Source organism: Eutrigla gurnardus, assembly GCF_963514095.1.
Source record: "Eutrigla gurnardus genome assembly, chromosome: 23".
Lineage (NCBI taxonomy): Eukaryota > Metazoa > Chordata > Actinopteri > Perciformes > Triglidae > Eutrigla > Eutrigla gurnardus.
Genome location: NC_139934.1, coordinates 12,963,569 through 12,985,156, shown reverse-complemented (window position 1 = coordinate 12,985,156; position 21,588 = coordinate 12,963,569). Strand labels below are relative to the sequence as shown.

At 41.8% G+C, this 21,588-nt stretch overlaps 3 protein-coding genes across 5 annotated transcripts in view; 1 reads left to right on the top strand and 2 right to left on the bottom strand.

Moving 5' to 3' along the window:
* Window positions 1–17,197, bottom strand: part of mta2 (metastasis associated 1 family, member 2) — a 29,935-nt gene extending 12,738 nt beyond the window's left edge. The window contains exons 1-3 of the mRNA XM_084003361.1: window positions 16,799–17,197; window positions 7,904–7,971; window positions 4,867–4,960 (exon numbers count right to left, since the gene is read on the bottom strand). Coding sequence (XP_083859487.1) covers window positions 4,867–4,960; window positions 7,904–7,971; window positions 16,799–16,826 — 190 coding nt within the window. The 5' untranslated portion in view covers window positions 16,827–17,197. The remainder of the gene's footprint in view (window positions 1–4,866; window positions 4,961–7,903; window positions 7,972–16,798) is intronic.
* ecsit (ECSIT signaling integrator) overlaps window positions 1–21,588 on the top strand; it is a 380,907-nt gene that overhangs the window by 318,060 nt on the left and 41,259 nt on the right. The gene's annotated exons all lie outside the window — the stretch shown is intronic.
* eml3 (EMAP like 3) overlaps window positions 17,951–21,588 on the bottom strand; it is a 40,739-nt gene continuing 37,101 nt past the window's right edge. For both annotated transcript variants that reach the window (XM_084003161.1, XM_084003162.1), the window contains 6 exons: window positions 21,429–21,517; window positions 21,129–21,226; window positions 20,764–20,851; window positions 20,586–20,684; window positions 20,381–20,511; window positions 17,951–19,924 (listed from right to left, as the gene is read on the bottom strand). In XM_084003161.1, coding sequence (XP_083859287.1) covers window positions 19,715–19,924; window positions 20,381–20,511; window positions 20,586–20,684; window positions 20,764–20,851; window positions 21,129–21,226; window positions 21,429–21,517 — 715 coding nt within the window. In that variant the 3' untranslated portion in view covers window positions 17,951–19,714. The remainder of the gene's footprint in view (window positions 19,925–20,380; window positions 20,512–20,585; window positions 20,685–20,763; window positions 20,852–21,128; window positions 21,227–21,428; window positions 21,518–21,588) is intronic.

The window sequence follows — 21,588 nt, the reverse complement described above, 5'->3', positions numbered from 1 at the left end:
GCAGCGGCAGACAGAAGGAGCTGGTACACTTCATCACTATTATGCGATCACAACGTGCCAAATGGAGCCAGACCACCAGCATGCTCAGTTAGGGTGTTATCACATAGTCGAGGCTCAGTCCTCTTAATTTGGACCAACAGAAAAGAGACTCCGTTCTATTTGCATTCACATGGTGAGTTATTTCGCAAAAGGACTCGGTTCTGGTTCTGAGGCCCCTCAGTCCTTCTTCTGTTCACACTATAGTTTCTACCTTCATCACTCTGCTGGTCAATGTTTTTCCCTTCAATGGCATGTTGCTTCTAGAGGTCCAACGCTTCATGAAATCGGACTGTTCAGTACAGGAGGTTCGGTATGCAACATCCTTATGGTACTCTGTGACCCAAACAACTGTTTTGTTACGCGCACACGCGGAACCAAAATTCTAGAGCCCAAGTTTTACTCGGAAAGTTATGGCAGTGCACTAGTTGTAGTTAGTTGTAGCATGCTAGCTGGTTTAGCCCATTTCATTATTCTCAATGGACCACCAAACTGTGTGCGGACCCTGTTTAACTGAAGTCAGGTTAGTCTGTGGATACATTTCAGACATTTAATTTACGACGGCACCACTTGAATGTGTGTGTGGCGGGCGAGTCCTCCTCACAGACTTCAGGCTCCTCCCACCGCAGATTCACATCGAGCCAAAGTAATAACTAAGGCTGTAGTGTTTATTAATAGGTATATGCGACCAAACTATCATATAAAATACAGAATTAAAGCATATGATCTGAGTGTTTGAGCCGCTACAATGTAGTACTTTTTGTACAGTTACATTTTCATTATACGATTCTATGATTTATTTATTTTTGTTCATTAAAAAACAAAAATATAAAAATCGCCAAAACTTTCAAAAAGCTGATAGAAAAAAATCTATTTTCAGAGCAAAAATGAATCGATTTGTTACTGGAATTGGACTTGGGATACTCTTTCACATCTCTCAGATTCTAATAGTTATAGATATGTTGAATTACAACGTAATCTATGAATTGTTATCGAATTAAAATGTTAAATATTTGTTAAATGAATGATGCGGTAAAGAATCAGCAGTGAGAATCACTACCCTTAAATAGCACGGACCCACCACCAACACAGCCAATAGTCCTGGGGGGCTGTTTCCGGTCTGAACATATGGTTTTAGACAGTCACCTTCAGGGGTTTATTACAGACTATACTAGAAGCAGTTTTGCCAAAGCAGTGGACACATTTAACATTTCTAAACCAAGACATTTCAAGATTCAAACCACTATGAAACATAATAAATGGCTTGAAAACAACTAATGATGCTTTCAGTAACCGGATACAGCAGAAAAGAAAAAAAACCTAACAATAGTAAATGGCTAGTGTTATGATAGGATTGTCAATTATAACCAAAGCAACCTTTTTATAACCATCCGTCTCAGATTAGGGAAAAGGTTAGAATGGGCCATTTGCTTTTGTTTGGAGACTTCCCGCTTTGCTTTTAAGAAAAGCTGCATTAAAATAGAGACAAACATTGGCATACGTGTCAGTTCAGTTCATTTTGCACTGGTGTGGTTCAACTCTGTCACTGTAACACCTATTAAATCTAATTAGGCAAAGCCACATTTGAAAGGTGGACGGCTCAGCCTCTCTAAAAGAATAAAAACCTTTACAAAGAACGCAGGTTGCCAACAGACAACGAGGCATGATGAAATGACCATCAATTGTATTTTGTCACATCTCAGACTTGTCCACGCAGGACCAGTGAACAAACCAATAGCATCCGACTTTACACACAGCAAGAAAACAGCATTTATGCATCCATTTTGAGGTGTGTGTGTGTGTGTGTGTGTGTGTGTGTGTGGATGTGGATGTCTTTGTGTGGAGCACTGCGGCCCAGGAGGAGGGAGGGGGAGCTGGTGTTGGTGTCGGGGTAATGAGTGAATGTGATCAGGCTTCAGTAGTCTGCATGCCATTAGCACCACCCCACTACCTCCACCCTCCCACCTCCTTGGCTCTCTGATCACACACACAAGACAGAGGACTGGGCTCAGAGGCTGGATCGGGGTGGGGTGGATGGGGGCGGGGCAGACAACACACACTGAGACGATACCAAGGAAAATTATAGTTAGACATCATCATTCTTATTATTAGTATGATGTCACGCCAGAGAAAATAACTCCAGCGGGGTGCGGAATCATTTTACTGCCATATAATTTCATTCAGCAGTGTCTGCAAAACCTGAGGTGACAGCTGCCTCCCGCCACTTCCTTGAATTGAGCTGAGCAGAATACATGAAATGAGGATTATATTTCAACAAATTACTTCACAAACCTTTTTTTCCCCCCACAAACGTCCTAACTGAAAAGTGATCGGTTACATTTATCGATTCAATGTGATTCATTTAACCGGAAATTGATGCAACGCGGCCTGCTTGAGATGGGAACCACTGGTGGTTGAACAGTGGTGTTACAGAGGGGAGGCTCTCCTCTCACAAAACATCTTTGGCAGAATAAAGACACCTTCTGCACAGAGCTCACAAACCTGGCAACAGCCGAGATTTATTTCGCTCCATCATCAAGTTACTCATAGAATTAATGTGTGCCGATATGCCGCTGGAGACGTTTGTCATGTTAACCAGTCAAAGTGACGGTCATTGCCCGTTAAAAATGCAAGCGGAATGTTTCGTCCACTAATCTCTGCCGACGTGATAGAGATAGCAGAGCGAAAAGACTCTTTAGTGCCGGAGTTCAGCCAGCTGTCGTATATTTTGCTAACCTAGGTGTCAGAATTCAGAGTCACCGCTGCGACCAAATCACTTTTCACATTCACACCATCTAATTCCCACTCACATATGCAGAGAAATGCTCGCACTCGGCTGTTAGATGATAGAGGAGTTGCTCTGCAACGCTAGCAGGCTGAGGTGGGCAAACCACAGCAGACCACAGTAGCAGACCTTTCTCAACACTGCTGGACACCTTTAGAGGTTTTCAGTAGTGGTGGGCGGCACCAACATGATTTTAAAGGTTCAGTCTTTGGAGACTGTAAATGTAATTGAAGGATAGCACTTGTTTTTAAGGCTTTATCATTCAAATATAATACTTCTACATTTGTCAAAAACATCACTAATGAAAAATGTGTATCAGATCCTAAATAACATTTATGGTGACCGCTGAGTTTTGAATGACTTTCAAATCATGAAGATGGGAGAATATTTTGGGATCTGGGCGACATTAAATGCTTAATCAGGGAGGGCACTTGTAATCTAACAGAGCAGTAAATAATGGTGTTCATTTCACTGATGAAAAAATGCCCTTTTACAACAACGAAGACGTAGATTAGACAGAACGGGCTTCATTTAACAATAACTGGATACATCTCAATACAGTATCATTGATGAAATAACATCACAAAAACTGAGTTGACAAAAAATAGAATTAATTTTCGCTGACGAAAAAAGAGGAAACAAAATTACCAGGACTGTTTTTAGACAATCATGTCATTCAAATCTCCTCATTGGGTGGTGGGGTTGGGCAACTGGACAAATATATCAGCTACTGGCGGAGTACATAGCTGGTTCTGTTTGCTGCACTATTTTTTATCGTTTTATTTAGCAAATGTAATGGTCTGCCAAAGAGCAAGTGAGAGACAGAGAGAGACAGCCGGGAAAACAGTATTTAGAGCAGGGATATTTCCACATGTGACTCAGTAAATTAAGGGTTCTATTTGACGAAACCAGAGTTGCTGTCAGCTGGAACAGTGCCAAGACCCTTCTGGTGAGTTCTATTTTGTTGCCATCGCCTTTAACATTTCAACATTCGCCATCTCGACATCTGGGCCTACTTTAAATGTAACGCCGGAGAGAACGTGTGTAGTAATGTTATTATCAGGACAGGAACCCTGCGGTTCTCAGGCCTATAAATGTCTGAAGAATTCAAATCAAGACGAGTGTTGATCGTCTGCTGTTGTTGTCGGGAACATTCTGTCTTTTGTAAAGACAGTATGAACCGACACAATTCAACAAATGAATGGAACAAAGTAAATATGCAGATCAGAACGAGCTTTGCTTAAATTGATTCAATTAGACCAGACAGTCTCTCTGCAAAGCTGCATTCTTCATCATAACACCTACTGTATCTCTTCGTTTAGCCTAAAGTTGGAAGACATCTTATTTGAAAGGCAATTTCTGAAGTTTGATCTCTCTCTCTCTCTGAAGCATGCTCATTCTTGGTCTTCACCAAAACTAGACTCACATTTTAAAATGTTTCTCAGCAAAATCTTGATGATGAAAAATAGATATTTTTCATGGTTTTCTTTGACTAAGATGACCTCTAAAGTGTCCAGAGTTTTGGTTGAATAAAAAGGGATGGGGCTCACTACATATGCCAAAAACTAACATGGATCTTTGATCCCAGGACCAAGACTAAATCTAATAATAGCTGGCAAAATCTAACTAATCAATACAACATGAAGCCCTGTAAGCACACAGTATGTTTAGGCAGCTTGTCTGTGTGGATTTAAGATCTATGAGTACTTTTTAATACTTTAAAAGTAGCGCTTTTTTGATGCATATTGATTTGTACAAAGAAAAAAATAATCTGACTAAATTGTAATACCCAACATGTGTGGAATGAACAGATAGTCACAGCTGTCCCATTAACTATTCTTCAGCAATACAAAAGCAGTGGTCTTACTTTAACACCAGAAGCAGGCTTTGGTGAAATTTACAACATAAAAGCTGAAGAGGTGCTTTGAGGCTTTTGTGTGAAACACAATGGGGAACAGGTTCATTAAAGGCAGCGAGCCATATCATACCTGTAGAAAACAAGAGGGGAGCCGAGAGGAGGTTTGGGCTCTGTGCTTGATACTCACTTGCATTGCTGTCAGCCAGGTTGTTGAGGTTTCCTGAGATGTCTCGCCTCCTGAACAGACACACCACCTTCGCCTCCACATTCCCATTGGCTGTCTGTAAGTGGAGAGACAGTGGTTAGAAGCTGGCTTTGTAAACAATAAAGCACTGGTGTCGCAACTTCACTTGTATGTATGAGCCGTTTATTTCTCTGTCTTCAGCCATATTGACATAAGCCCCTATAACACTGCCGTTTCATTGTGGGAGTATCCCTCCTTGTTTCCGTTATTGTAAAAGCTACAGACGTCCTCTTTGAGAATGGAGAGCCGGGAAGCCGGAACAGAAGGTGAAGATGTATTAGCTTTTAATGCACGCCGCTTCCCCATTTTACTTTTGGTTTTCATCAGTTCTTGGTATCTAATTGGAGCAGGCCAAAAATACATTGCAGGTAAAAAAACACCGTAATTATCAGCAGCTGAAGGGTTCCACAGGGTGTTACGCCCACCATATCTATACCAACCACTCACTGATCACAATCAACGATCCCCACAGGTAGTCTGTGATCTCATCGGCTCTGTGCAGATTAGTGATCAAGTCTGTTGCACTTCAAAAGGCAGCTTTGTCCATTATTTCCATCCGTTTTGGTATCCGTCGGTCTCAAAAAGGTTGGTGACCCCTGTGTTAGTGGATCACTTTAAGTATTGACCAGCTGGACTCGATATTTTAAAGTCACTTGATGCAGACCACGTTGGTTTCCAGCTGGTGATGTCAAACTAACTTCAGCCTGCTCTTTGAGTACTCCCTTTTCTGCAATCATTTTCCTCACACAGGTCCTATTAGTTAGCAGATGCTGATGTGTGTTCGGTGTGTGATGTAGCCCTCCTCGCTCTTTTCTCTGAAGGTTAATGTCACCAAACCGCTGCCACAATGCTGCAGTTGTTCCTTTTTTATGAAACCAATTCCTCCACAGTTCCTATCATGGTATGACAAATTGTAATTCACATTCAGATTTATACTGGTATAATATGAAGGCTGTGATATGGCCCCCCCTGGTAGCAGTACTTCAGGTTTGAAAGACGATGAGGTTTCATTCTCACAGGATTGACTGTGATCATAAGAGCAGGGAACACATCAGCAGCACATTAACAGTGCTTCCCTCCACATTCCAGCCTGGAGCTGGGGAGCCGGCCACTCTCTCACTATCCATTCATTGTGCTCAGCAGCCATTAGCACTCAGGACGATGCAGTCCTCCTGGTGCTCAGCACAAGCCCTTCAATGTAAGAGTGTTACATAAATGAGCTTAATCCTTTGACTGGGAAACAGGCCTGTGTCATATGCTGCTGCTGTTATATAAGTGGCTCCTGTACCAGTGTCCTGTGATTACAGTAACCATGGTTGACTATGAGCAGTGTCCAGGAAAGACCAGGAGAAATGTTGCGTTGTTGTTGACTGGAACCATATTTGAGGTGTCATAATTTGCGAATTTTAACACACCAGCTGGTCGATCACATATTCTCTATGCTTTATGAGCTGTGAAAACGCAGCCGGCAAACTAGGGTACTGAACTCGCTACTTTTAAGGGGCACCAATCGAATAACATCAGTACTACCAAGTACCGGGTACCAAGTTTAAGTACCTGAGAGCACATCTGGATGAGAGTAACTAAGAGTATAAAGAGACAGAGAGAGGGGACGCTACGCTACCTCACTGAACTGCTGTGGCTCACACACGAGAGGCTTCCAGACGGACAGTGTTGCTGCTGCAGAGCTGCCTGCCAGCCTTATCTTCGATCTAGTTTGCCTTTAATAATAGACAACTTGACTCAACTTATTAATATAACAGAATTATAGCTAGTACTAATTTACGGAGCCGTGCAATCACATCATTTTCCACAACACAGTCCCGCAAACACAGAAATTAGGGGATTCTGTCCACTGTATTGCTAGCGTTTACTTAAACACATTTAAAAATACATCCCTCTCCCTTTTATTTATATATAATGAGAGACATCAATAGATAGACAGAGACAGACAGACATAGATGTAGATGTATCCCATGTCTCTGACATATCCTACAGATATAGGCATTGAAACTGTAGTGAAAGGTGTTATGTTGCTGGTATGATGTCAATGTTGTGATGGGAATTTTTCATTTAGTGGTTTATTATAGGTTAATTACAAGGTTGAATAGTTTTAACTCATACTATTCCACGTGTCATCAGGTTACCTGTATTCTACACTTATGTCATGTGTTACATGAGTTGTAAAATGTCAATATGGATCTATGGACACTGATGAGTGGCTTCAAACACCACATTCTGGACAAAGTTCTCCGTCTACACAAACAACGGAACAATGCTTCTCTGATGACATCACTTCTCAAGACTGAAGAATTGGTCAGAATCTTAAGGAGTCTTCCCCTATCTGGCCAGATAGTTGGCTCTGAAGCTGTGTGTCGGTGATGCGGTCCGCTTGGACACCCTGTTTGCGAGGGCTTTGACTTATTAGACTTTGTCTGTTTACTCCGACTGCTAGCCTGTTTGTGGACACTTTATAGAATAAATTACTAAAAGCTCTGTTAGGAGTTGTATTCTTATTTCTCGTCAGGTAATCATAAACCGATTTCCACCACAAATATGACCATCAATAGACAGTTTTCCAGAACCATGCGAGTCACACAAAAAATACAGACGACATGCAGAATCTCTAGATGGGCTGCAGCCGAGCTGAAAGGAGTCGCCGGGGGTTACACTTTTTATAACCCGATGGAGACAACGTACGCTGCAATATTTGTAATCAGGGTAACACGTCTCACACGTGCTTCCTCTGAGATACATGGCCGTGCTCTCACACTGAGCCCTGGTGACAGACTGAAAGGCTGAGAAGTTTGGATTTGTAATACTTAAGTTACAATTGTGTTATTAGTGTGAATGTAAAGAACAAAAAAAAAGCTTCTGTTTGGTACTGGCTCAAATGTGAAACGCTCCCAACCCCTGTATTACAGAAACAACATTTCAATAGAAACATACAGGGTTGAAGGTAGAAAGAGAAAGAACCAACCTTGTTGAGCTCTTCTATTCTACGGATCAGGTAAGGGTTGCTGGAGGAGTTCTCAAAGTACACGTAATCTGGAAGAAACAACAGAGGAAACGATTAGATTCATGTCATGTTCACAGGGCAATATTTACACCGATACGCGTCACCTCACAAAATAAATATTCCACAAGAATACATTTCACATCAGCCCCAAATACATCTCAGGTTCGTCAGGTCTTGTTCAGGTCAGGTTAGACACAAACTGTTGTGTGGCTATAATGGCATGTTTTTTCCCCCTTAATCCTTTACATCCAGCCATTATCAATCACTGCTTATCCTGTTCAGGGTAGCGGGCCGGTTGGAGCCAATCCCAGCTGAAATTGGGTGATGGCAAGACACACCCTGGACAGGTTGCCAGTCTATTACAGGACTGACACAGAGACGTACAGCCATTCATTCATTCAACACACTGACACAGGGAGGACATGCAAACTGAACCCAAACCCGGATTCATACCCGTGTCCCTCTTGCTGTGAGGCAACAGTGCTCCTCCCCTCCAAATCATATAGGGATAACTGCTGTAGGGTGTTATCCAAAGCATGTAGCTGTAGTCAGATTTGTATATTTGCACCACCAAGTATGGCCATGTTCCTTTTCATGTTTATACTTAAACATCTTTCCATTCAAATATACTTTCTAGAAGTTGGGATTGTAATATCCACCTTTAAAACAAGATAGAAACAGACTATGACAGTATTGGTACCACTGGAATACCATCTGTTTGGTGAGGTAACCATGGTCTGAAGTGGCTGAAGCAGGAGCATGCAACCACTAAAATCTAACCCTCCTTGCAGGTTCCAGAGGCTACCATGTTTATGTTACCAGAAGCATTAGGAATATTACTCTGGGGACCATGAATATCCACAACAGATTTCATGGATTAATGAATGGGAAACTGCACAGCCACAGAATGCAGAAATATTATTTGACTGGAAGTTTGAAGTTGCCAAGCATGACGGCAATATTACGTCCCATATAAAATGCTGTGGTATTCGGTGGCAACTTGTGCCATTGTTTGATGACTGACAGTAGTAGAATAACTACTTGGACTGAACGTGTCATACATGTTTACATGTTTCAGCGCCTGGTAGTAATACTACTGCCAGTTAGCTCCTGGAAAATATTTATTTCTATGTTGTCGCATAATCTATTTGAGCATATGAGCAATGCAGCAGAGCACACCGTTTTGTCAGATGCCCTGTTATATTGATTCCTGTTGCTCACTTTGCAAGCGGATGAGGAACAGCTGATTGGGGAAGTTGAATTGAGAAGTTATCTATAGGATACCTCCATTTCACGACAAAAACCTGAATGAGGTGGCAGCTGGCCAGAGGGAGATTCCTACTTGCTGGTGGCTATATTGTATGCCATTTCTAATAAATAGCACAATATGAAACATGTGTTTTCTGTTTAAAAAGTACAAACGTCGGAAGATAGCAAGTATTACTCAGCCATCTGTTGGGTGGATACATGTCCAGTCTGATCTTGAGCTCACAGCTGATAGGTATGTGCTTTGTTTACATGATGTAACCTAGCGCTTGCTGTTAGGACACGTTGTCTCTCTATGTGGCGGAGTTCTGTGCCGCCATCATCATGGTTGATGTTGAATTATTCCTCGTTTAGCTTGCCGTTACATTTCATTTTCAGTCAATGATTTTCCCTGCACTATAAAATATTAATTTTCATAATCTGGTTTATTTTACAAAACCAATATACATTTGAATTTTAGATTTTGTCTTCAGCCCAAGCTACCATACCTTAGCGTTTTCCCCTACCAGTATATTGATTTGATAACAAATAAATATATATATATTAAGAAATAAACATGACATTTAAAATAATGTCCCTTAATCATGCTGATACTCTTGACTATTACTTCTGCCAAATGAGAGCATGCTACATGACCAGTGTGCATCGCACTTTTATCCCAACAATGAACAATTAACATTAACTTTATGTTAAAATGTGAAAACAATACACCTCTACTGAAAGTCCATAGCAAATGAAAGTCACAGGTAGGTGCCACCTCAGAATTGGTAGGATAAAAATAAAATATTTATCAGTCACCGTTTTCCTACCTCTAATGTGATAAGTGAGTACAGATTGAGGCATTGATTAGGGGGTGAGCGACATGCCATAACACATCCTGACTTTAAATGTTTAATCAAATCTGTGGATTGACTTCTCAGTTGCTTGGTCAAATTCTTTGTCTGGATTTCATGCTCTTGGATTTATTTTACGCTATAAAAATCCTAATTTTGTGAAATGTATCCATGCATCTTCTTTGGGTGGTGTTCTGGGTTAGCAAATAGGGATGGTAAAAATGAACCGTTTACCCATAAACATTAAGAATTTTGACAGAGCTGAGAATCACTCAGGGGAGCTAACTTCCATTAGCTTGTCCAACTAGTCTCCTTTAAGGTCATCTCACCTTAACTTCAGGACTAACCCCCTTCACTTTAGTACCCGACAGAGGAACTTCACTTGGGTTTTGAGTAATTGTAGCATTTATTCTCTGAAAAATAAACTGGACACTGGATTTCATACTCATCATCACGCATCACGGGTTGCAATACCCAGACGGAAACCTTGCCATGAATAAGTCTGGCAGAGACACAGATGACAACCGTATAGCTAAACTAACTAATGCGGTGGAGACTTACTGGAAAAGTTGCTGTATGCACGACGCAATCAACACGGTGGCTGCTAACTCACAGAGACGTGTGAACTGGGGACTCCGTTTCCTGTTCTGCACGACACCGCAGCTGTTGGCAAATTATGAATTTAACCCGCTTGTGCTTTTATCGTCACAGCTGGGCGTCTCTTGTTAGGCACTCCAACCACAGCACCCCTGCACGCAAGGCACTAATCCTGTCTGTTAACAGTTAATGATCGGTTAATGAGGGTTGGTTGTCAGTCAGATTTTTTTTTTCAAAATTAGCATCCCTAGTGTGTAAACTTGTCAATCTACTTTCTCCACATTCACTCAAAGCAAATATTAGCAACAGCCTTGAGAGAGTAGCCTGTATTTAGTGTCTCCCTCATTGAGAGATCAGTCTGCATAATGTTTGCCATTAATTACCTAGACTGTGGCGGCTCGCCAGTTTCATAATGAACCGAAGATATTTTTACACTTTTCAACAGGTGGGCTAGCTGGCCTTTGTTGTGCACATTTCCTCGATAGCGATGCCCAGAGACCGGCTCTAGTTCGGCTCAGAAAGTTAAAATGGCTTGTTGCTTCAGTCTTGTGAGCTTTACAGCACCCAGCACCTGGACTTTGCGTTTTTTGGCGGCTGTGCACTGTGCTCGCTATGCCCCATTCTGAATTTACAAAGTAGCCTTACTAGTAACTTATACTATCAAATAAATGTAGTGATATTAAAAGTACAATATTTCTCTCTAATATGTAGTGGACTAGGAGTATAGTTACATAAAATGAAAATACTCAAGTAAAGTAGGCTACAAGAACCTAAAGTACAACTACATACAAGTTAATTGTACTTAAGTACAGGAGTAGCCTAATGTATGTTAGTTACTTTCCACCACTGCTAGAACAAGAGCACAAAGTTCTTCGCATCTAGCCTCTTTATTCTCTCAAAGTTTACCAGATTGAGGCATTTCTCTTTAAAATGTACAAAAATCTTCGACTGGATAAGCATGAACCCAGACCACCCTAAAGGCTCTGAGGTCCACCCACCATAGTATCACACAATCCTGTGGGAAACACCGGTTCTATGAATTCACCAATATTCTGTATGTGGAAATGTGTGCTGGCTTCAGCCTCCTCCATCGAATCCAGAGCTCTTCACAGCCCGTTCTGCTCACCACAAGTAATCCTTCCCACACACAGCACTGAACCCGGCTTATACTTCAACTAGGCAGTTATTACCACTGAAATGAATGTGGCTGGGGGTGGAAAAGATCAAGTGGAATGTGGTTCAAATATAATGTACACAGAAATCACAGAAAGGACTTATACTGATAGCACCAATTGTGCCAGAGATGGATCAAATCCAGCAGCTACAATTATTTTTGCTACATTCAGATGTTAATGTAGCAAATTCCCTACCTATGTTACAAGTTACAGCGGAGGGACATTATGAACTTAAAGGACACAAGGAAGGGCAGAGAAAACCTGGAGGCAGGCAGGTGTAATAAGATAAATCCTGTGATCGTGAAATGCTAAAGGTATCAAGTCAACAAACAGTGGGAGAAGCCTGTTGTGACACTGCTAAACGAAACCTGCTGGGCTGAGGAGATGACTGAGTCAGGGCACTTACTGAAGAAATCTAACAAAGAGGACACAATGAAGATCCCACCTGGTACCAACATGACATTAGTATCTGAATACTCATGTAAGTGCAAACAGAGTGGATCGCGATCAGAATGTAATCAGGCCATACTACTCCTAGTGACCGTCTGGCTTACATTGTGATCACATCTCAACAAGGTGTAATGACATCTGGCCAACAAGCTGAACCAAACTGGCCATATATCTCCACCTCCTCCTACTGACTCAAGCTGTCTGAGCTACAGATGAAGCCTCCTCCCTCAAAGGAAAACTGAGTAGAGCACAGACAGCAGCGTCACTTCCCTTGACTTGAGAAACGCCATGTTTACTGACAAGTCCTCCAGCTCTGCCTATCTAGTTTGCATATTAGTGACAGTGCAGGCAGAATCAAGATAACAAGAACAATCGATACCAGGTGTAAATGCCAAGGCCTGACCCAATCAGATGTCAATAGACAAACTACAGGGCATACTGTAAGCCTCTAATTTTTTACATTAATAAACAAAATGATTGATCTACATAGGGGAAATACGTAAGGCACCCGGAAACATGTTATATGGACAACGACTGTCATTTAAAAAAAACGTAATATTTCCATTGGTTTTAACAGTAAGGAATAGAGGGGAAAAGCTCTAAAAAATGATGCGTTTTAATGACAAAGCGGAGTTTGGAGAACAGGCATAATTGGTTATCATTGCACCTATTGGATTCTTTAACAAATGCATTCAGCTTGCACTAATCTTGTCGGTCAACAGCTAAAGATCTGAGTCACTATCTGTCATGAAACAATAAATAAATCAAAAATAAGCATCCCGATGTTCAAATTTATTTTAATAAATACAACATTCAAGGGAAAACTGCTATCAAACTGAACTGCTTTTGTTTGCCCAACTCTACCAGACACAGACAGATGCCCACATATAAACAACTACCTTCAAACAGCTTCACATTATCCATGTAACACTTTAATGTGAAACTACATCAAGGTGTTGCATTTATAATTTTAATCATATTTGGCAGCCATTAGTCAGTAATTTATGCTAATCAGCTGCTAAATCAGTTTTCCATCTAAAAGTGGTCAATTTACTTTGTTAACGACTTGTAATTACTGGATTGTTTTTATTATTTTTTGTAAATATGTTCAGATTTAATTATATTAAATATCTTGCAAAACACCAGCTGTTAACAGTTGCTGACAGCTTTAACTGAGAGATGTTAGCCTTTAAAATATTGATCAAGCCCTACCATTCATTCAGCCTACAACTACCACAGACACAGAGCCTCCTTGTAGTGTTTGATGCAGTTCTGCACAGCAGCATGGCTTCACGTCAAGCTCCATCTGGTCCTCCCACGAGCAGGGACAGAGAGCCTCAGGAGGATATCAGTGGGTTTCTGATGCATCATCACAAGCAGAGATGGAGAAGGAAGGATTCAGACAGGGAGAGGATTTCTTGCTCTACTAAACACGCTGATGAGGAGCCCGACCAGAAAAGCATCACCTCCTTGTTCACAGTGAAGGAACACAACAGCAGCAAATTACATAACACTGGCTGAAGCAACGAAAATGGGATGTGCACTCCCATGTGTCCGACATGCCTGAGTTTAGCTCTGAAGTGATGGGGAACGTAGATCATTTCATTTTTTATATTCCAGCCCTCTGTCTCTACTTCATGCCCTGTGGGACAAATTAAAGAATCATCCAGTTCAACCAGCACTGAGGGCAGCTTAGTGCATCAATGAGCGAGGGGGCTGATGGATCAATGATCCTCAAAAAAAAAAAAAAAAACACCGGACTTCAGAGGGTCCACACCATCTATCCTTCAGGAAAAGACACATCTCAGCTGAACCTGCAGTTCAGCATGATCACAGCAGGGATTCACGGATCAGCTGGTGGTTTTATGTTGATGTATGTATGTAAGTAATGGTGTGTAGAAGAAAAGAAAAAGATCTAAAAAAAAATAACAAAGCATTTGCTGAGGCAGCCATAGGTGTTTGTTGTGGATGTATGCGGCTGGAGTGGCGCAGTATGGCGGCTTCTTGAGGGTGAATGAAGAGGAGGAAGCCCTTTGACTAATCTCTAGGGAAGATAATGATCTTACATTCAGCCTGAACATTGTGTGCTTCTAGAGGACTGGTAATATAGGCTTTTGCTCATACATAACTGCCTGCAGCAGTCAGCTGCAACACAAGAAAATCCTTATGGGATGCACAACCCATGGACACCTGCTTCATTTATATAGGAACTCATTCTAACAACATTGACAGCAATGCCAATATCAAATCCATTTGTTGTTTTTATTGCTTCTACGTTATACAGCCAAACAAGTTGACCTGGTTTCTATAGGGCTACGAGAAAAATTAAAATTCCAAGTCATTACATAATCACATGCGTGCTGCTAACCGCACCATGGAATGGGCTAGACTAGTATTGTAACATTTTAATTTTAATCGCCACACCACACTGCATTCCTACTGTAGAAATTTCACAGCACACTCATGATCCAGCAGTCTGACAAAAAGTGCAAATTGGCCTGAGACCTGGCAGCTCTACACAACTATGGAAAGCAAAGTCCCCTCAGAATGCCTGTTGACTGTACAAAGACAGACACATCACAAGTCCTTAATGGTTTGAAAACATCTCAGAGCAGCAAGCCTCTGTATCTGCCCATCTTTACATGTGTCATGCAGACACATAATGGTAACGTGTGCACCACCACAGTGCACCTGGAACTATCCTTTGTTAGAATAGGGAACTAAACATTAGAGATGGGAACTCAAACAGTAACACTTACAAAAAGGCACATTGAATAAATAATTTAAAAAAACAATTGTCTAAACAATCAATACCTGTCATTTCATAAAAGCCCAACATTCTACCAGTCTGCCATTAACACAGACGAGACATGATCTTGCCATCTGCTGTGAATATATTCGAGACTCAACTGCATCACACTAAAAAAGACAAGACAAAAGACAAAACACCTAGTGCTAATATTAAGCTCGGAAGTACACAGCATATTTTGCAGCGTAGTGTTTAATCAGCATGACCTAAATAGCCCACAGACTACTGTGTGACCTTAGCGACCTTACACAGCAGTAAGACTGTCATACTGTCAAGTCAACCATCTAACCGCCACTAAAAACAGATAAGGTACACCGAGTCCAAACGCGATTATTAGTGACCACAGACAATGCACGTTAGCATTGTAACGACGAGGCTACCGATCATCCGCTGTAGAGTACGTTACAGATACACTCGTACATATATCAGGATCGAGGAAACTGAAGAGAGGGGGGATACAGTGGAGGTAATACCGCTGGCAGTTAGCCGCCGCTACCGGCGTTTCGTTTCTCTCCACAATAATGGTGACGTTTGGAAACCCGGCGTTAGCAAACGACTGTGATACAAATCTTAATAAGGCACCTTGCAACGTTCTTATTTGTCGTCTTGCTGTGAACGTTAATGTTATATCCTAATTTAACTTTGCCGAGAGGCTAGTTTCCATCCAGTGGCAAAGCAGCGGCAACTACAAAATGAAACGAGAAGTCTCCTCGACACAGACGTTGTTGCACTGGTAGCAAGTTAGTGTTAGCTAACTTTGTACCGCATTTCACATGCCGGCGTTTCGTTATAACTACTGATATACGGTATGAGTCGACGTAGCTGCTCTTAATAAACAACTCACTTAACAGCTACATGCTAAAGTTACTATTTCAAGAAGCAATCACATCGGCTAAGGCATATCGCTAACCGCATACAGTACGTGGTGCCAAGCTAACAAAACTTAGCAATCAAAGTTAGCTAGCACGGCTAACGCTCTCCGTTGCATATGAAGTGATATGGCGGAGGGAATAATGAAATTAAGCCATCCAACCGACAAAGCAAGCCGACCAGCTTTAGCTAGCATTAGCTACCCCAGACGTCGCCAGAACTGGATGCTGACCCCTCAACAGCTAACGTTAATTTAGCGGTTTATGCTAACTAGCATTGTGTTCACTTCCAAGACGTTACCATTATGTACAGACTCCTCGACTAAAATGTGACAAATTACGGCCGCGTCGCTTACTTGAAACTACAAACAAGATTGGGCAAACTCTAGTCTCACCGGGGTGCATTTATTTCAAATTATATACCAACTTTCACAACCGGTTCACGGTGCTTTGTAGCCGCCCGCCGTGGGGTAACGTATCTTGGTGGGCACTGGTCGGGATATCACGCCAATCTGTTTTAAAAGTTGATATTTTCTACAAAAAATAAAAAAAACGAATACTGCTTTGTGTACTATATTTATTCAGAATGTATGAGTGTGCAATTGCTAATTACAACCGAGCAGAAACTAAGTAATATTGTTGGACTTAAATGTAATCATTAGCTAATTGTTGGAGGTTTTTAATAGATTTGACGTTCTTCCATGCAAGAGTGGACGCACGTACAGACGCTATGAAAGAGCTAGCATTAGTTAGCGGCTAACCGAACAGACAGCTAGCGGCTAGCTAGCCACCTTGCTGTCGAAACGAACAATCACGTTGTGGGGGGGGGTGTCTTAAAAATGTAAAACATTCCTTACCTCCCACTCGGTACATGTTGGCCGCCATTCTCTTGTAACCTTTATCAAAAGCAGTCCCAGGGTATTCCCTGCTTGGATAGAAAAAGGTCGATGGGGATCTATTTTATTCCTTCATTTATCGTAGACACCCCCGCCGTGAAACAAAGCCGGCTCCGGACACAACAAGCCGAGATGTGGCGGGTAAAAAGTTGAAAGTTTCCGTTAGTAATGTTCCGGAGGTTATCCCCAAAATGTTGAAGTCTTTGTTTTCGGTCCCTCCGACGACCTTCCTCTCCTCTTCCTCACGCACTCACTCATTCACACACAGCTAGCCTGTCTCTTACTCCACTCTTCCTCCCATCCTCCGCTCCCAGCTTCATCCTCCTCTTCTTCACCTCCGCTCAGTTCAACACACACTCTCGCAGCACACAGAAAACACACACTCACTGGCCCCCTTCGCTCGTGCGCACATCGTCATCTTCGGAGATCGTCGACAATCTCCGGTATGTCACAATCAACTTTTTCACTGGGCTCGGTTTAAGAAGCAACCTGTTAAGATTATGAAATATGAACTCACACACACACACACACACGAAAGTTGTATGTGCGTTTTATGTACGGAAGCCCGTTACTGCTGAGTCATGACTTTCTAAATTCAAAATGATAGGTAGTAAATACTGGAAGTCAAAGTTTTGGAAGTCATATTAAGTTAAACACTCAAGTAATTTTGTCATTTTTTATTTATTTATTTATTTTATGTAACAAGTTTAATGATCATCATTCCTTATTGCCTTCAGATAGGTTGTGTATCGTACATTTTCAATTTCAATCATGGTCTTATAAATATGACTTATAGTCACAATTGTAATTGTGTATCAGATCACTTCGACTCACTGTGATTAATTTAATTATTTATTTTTAAGTTTCCATTCGTTATTTTATTTTCTTAGCTTCCATACTGAACAGGTCAGACCAACACAAGACAGAATAAAATACCTCTTCCCTGAACAGTTTCTCAACACTCAACCTCACATGTAGGAAAGAAACTAACTACATTTAATCAAGTATTGTATTTAAATACAATCTTGAGTCATTTGCTGTTACTTGCACCGTTAGCTGCGAGCTGCCGGCTCAGCCGTCACCATGTTGAAAGTCACTGAGAGGCAGAAATGATAAATCTCCTTAAAATATATATTTTTTTATTGACATATTTTTGATTACAACATATGAAACACAAAAATCAATGCAAAAAACACACCAGGGAAGAGGAGTTCCTCTTCCAAGTGTCAATAGCAGAAGTATTATCCATCTGGTTGTTAAACCATCCCATCAGGAGTATATACCAGAACAGAACAGTAACACAGAAATAAAAATAAAACAATGAATATATAAATATAAAGGGTTGTAAGTGAGGCATATGATTTTTACTATGGACATAAACTCACATTTTAGCCAGATGGGGGCAGAATTGAGTGATTCATCATCTGGAGAACCACTTGTCAGTTTGCCAATGTCCTAACATTAGCTGCCCAATAGTATTCTTTAAATACTGGAACACCCAGACCAGATTAGGCCTGAAATCTTTTTGATAACCTTTATATTTCATATATTATAACCCAAAATAAATTCAAAAATCATCATCTTCAGCTTCTTAAAAAACACAGATATCAATATCGGCAAACTTGAGAGAGAATTGACATTTTTTTGATACAATCACAATTGTGTTTACTCTGCCAAACATAGATAGGTTCATATTCTGTGTTCTCATCAATAGCTTCTCACCAATTTCATTTGAGCAACATTCAGGATTACATCACATATTTAGGACAAAAAAGTGCACTTCGATAAACTAAGAGCAACATCAGCCTCATCTCATTCAGATACACCATGAAAAGACTAGCATGTTAATGCATCTGTAATAATAAGAATCCTGTTGTATGTTATATATTCAACTAAAAGTGGCCACTATGCATCATTTTGAGTATTGTCATTTTGTTAGTCAACATATATTTTGTTCATAATACTTAGTAATACTTAGTATTTTATGATTTTAACTTTAACCTTGTGGTATTTTTTTACTTGACTTCAGTGAAGAAGAGTACATCCTGACTTACTCTGCTGTTATCTTCTCCTTAGAAAATACTTTTATCAGAAACGTTTTATTAACTGAACTGAATTAGAAGACCAAGATCCTAATGTTCTTGTGGGGTTCAGTGTTTGGAAACATGCATTTCCTCAACATGGCCCACGATTCCCGGAGCAACACTGCCCACTAGTGACACTTCACACACAATACACCTTCCAGTCTTCAGTTCTTTATTGGGAACTTGACGGATACAAAATCACAGTATTCCCAATGTTCTCTTAAATATATAAAACTGAGCTAAAGTAATCGTTCTCAAGTGTACTTGATTTGTTTTAATTAATTAGTCAGAAATGCTGAGAGTCGACTTCACTGGAGCAGGTTTGTCTCCGTCTGTCTGATGCAAGCGTATAAAAACAGCATCAGTATTAGCTGAGATGTCAACCGAATATTAAAAATAGGTTAAAACATTATGCGCACATCTTAATGGGCTCAATGGCACTTCGGTAAGTTTGATAAAACGAGATGGACTGCAACACAGGAATGTCGAAACCAAAGTCACCATACAAGTCAAGTCATGTTCTGATTCAGCAAACACACACGACCATCTCTAATGGTCTCCACCGCTTAGCCAACAGAACGGCAAACATTCTGCCCAGTTTCACGTGACCGTGGAGGCGAAGTGTAAATGTAATGTGGACGATCCTCCTGGAGAGGATTCCTCTACATGTCTCGTATGAAACTGATGCAGCGGTGGCACCGCAGAGCCCAAAACTGTGGCTGCGGCCCGCCGACTAACCAGCCTCCCCCGGCTGCGTGTCAACACGTCCCCTCCTTGTTCATAACGTCCTTCCTTAGCAGGCGGCGGGTTCCGGAGAGCTGGTGGAGGTGGACGAGGCCGAGGCGAGTCTCTCCCTGCTGCCGCCCGCCCCGCCGCCTCCCATCACCCTCCACTGGAGGATGCAGGTGTCCTTCCCACCCATGGAGAGGAGGTGGGAGTCGCTGTGGGTGAAGCGGACGTTGGTGACGTGGCTGCCGTGGCCCTCGTACTTGTGGCTCGGCGCCTGGAGAGGAAAGAAGAGTCTCTTTATGACCACCAGTAGGGAGGAAACATAACCCAGAGGCATATATGGCAAGTTTTATTCATAGGCCGAGGTGCACAGTCATCGTGATGTCACCCATTAGTTTGTGGACTACGGTTTTGAAGCAGTGAGTTTGGCATTCTGGATTCTGGTGTGAAGCTGTTAACAATGAAGTTAGCTTCATTAGCTAAGTGTTGAAGTCATCTTAGTAGCTAGCGGTCTGTGAAGGTTCTCAGTCGTCCAGGTCCTGGTAATCACAATTTACTGAAGGTGGGCAAAAGCAGCTGTCGTGACAGGCCGTCAGAAAGATATGATTGTTAACACATAAGCCAAACAGGTTTTCCCTCTTCACGGAAGCAGTTAAAGAAAAAAATATTTGCTTTTCATGTGAAGGCAGCCAGAGCGGCCGGCTTGTTCAGTGAAGCGTGGGAGCCGTACCTTGGGTTTGGGACAGGGGTACTGGAAGAGATGCACTTTACAGAAGTCGTCGGCCACGGCCACCAGCCTCTCGCTGTGGGAGCGACACAGGGCGTTGATGTCCGTGCCGTCCGAGCCCTCCAACCACACACCTGCAACGCCACAGCAAGTCAGCAGCCTGACGCCACACAATAACGGCCCTGCGCGTCAGTATTCGGTATCTCACCCATGACATGGAAGCCCAGCACGCAGGTGTAGGAGGCCCACTCTCTGTCTTTGCTCTCAAAGCGATTCCTCAACAGTTTACACCCCGCCGCGATGTCCCCTGTCAGAGAACATTCATCGCCACGGTTACGACGCGCTACAGATCGTCTGAGGATTTAATGTGCGCGATGTTTACTTACAGTAAAGGATCTCATAGTCGCCCGAATTGGACATGATGTACTTTCCATCTTTGGACCAATCCAGGTGAGTTATGAAGCTGGAGTGACCCTGATTGGACAGATAAGCAGAGGTGGCGGATTAATCCATTTTTTTGTAGGTATTTGTACGTGGGATTAAGGCAAAATAAACTACAGTACACACCAAGAGCAACAGTGTGGCTCATTCATGTGTATTAATGCATTTCAATTTGACAATATATAAGGCTTTTATACACAGATAATATACGCGGTAGTCGGCTTTGTTCAAGAAGAAGAACTGAGTAGTTCTTCCAAACAGGAAATGGACAAAAACAAAAAAGACTCAGATTGGATAAAGAACAACTCACGTTACATTTCCCGAAGCGGGCGTAACGCCGGCCGCTCTCCGTCACATTGTAGATGTAGATGAAGTTGTCATGAGATCCGACGGCTAAAAAGCTGCCGTCTGAGAACACAAGAGGCCATTCATGCAGTTCAAGGGAGTTTCCACAAAGTCTTCAGAATCAGAATACTGTCAAGTAGGTTATATCATGTCAACATAAAGAAAAGCAAGTATTGCAAGGAATCAATAAACATCAATATAGAAAAGAAGAAAAACCAGATAGACAATATGTCCAATGAATCTGATTTGAGCGCTGAGGTCTGACCTGGTGAGTATCTCATGACAGACAGCTGCTCGTTCCCATCGATGGACTCGGAGACCACATCCCTGGTCAGCAGGTCCAGGACCATCCACCTGTTAGTGGGACGGACGCAGGTAGAGAGACATCAGTAAGATTAGATAAGATTATGATCAAATGTATAAGG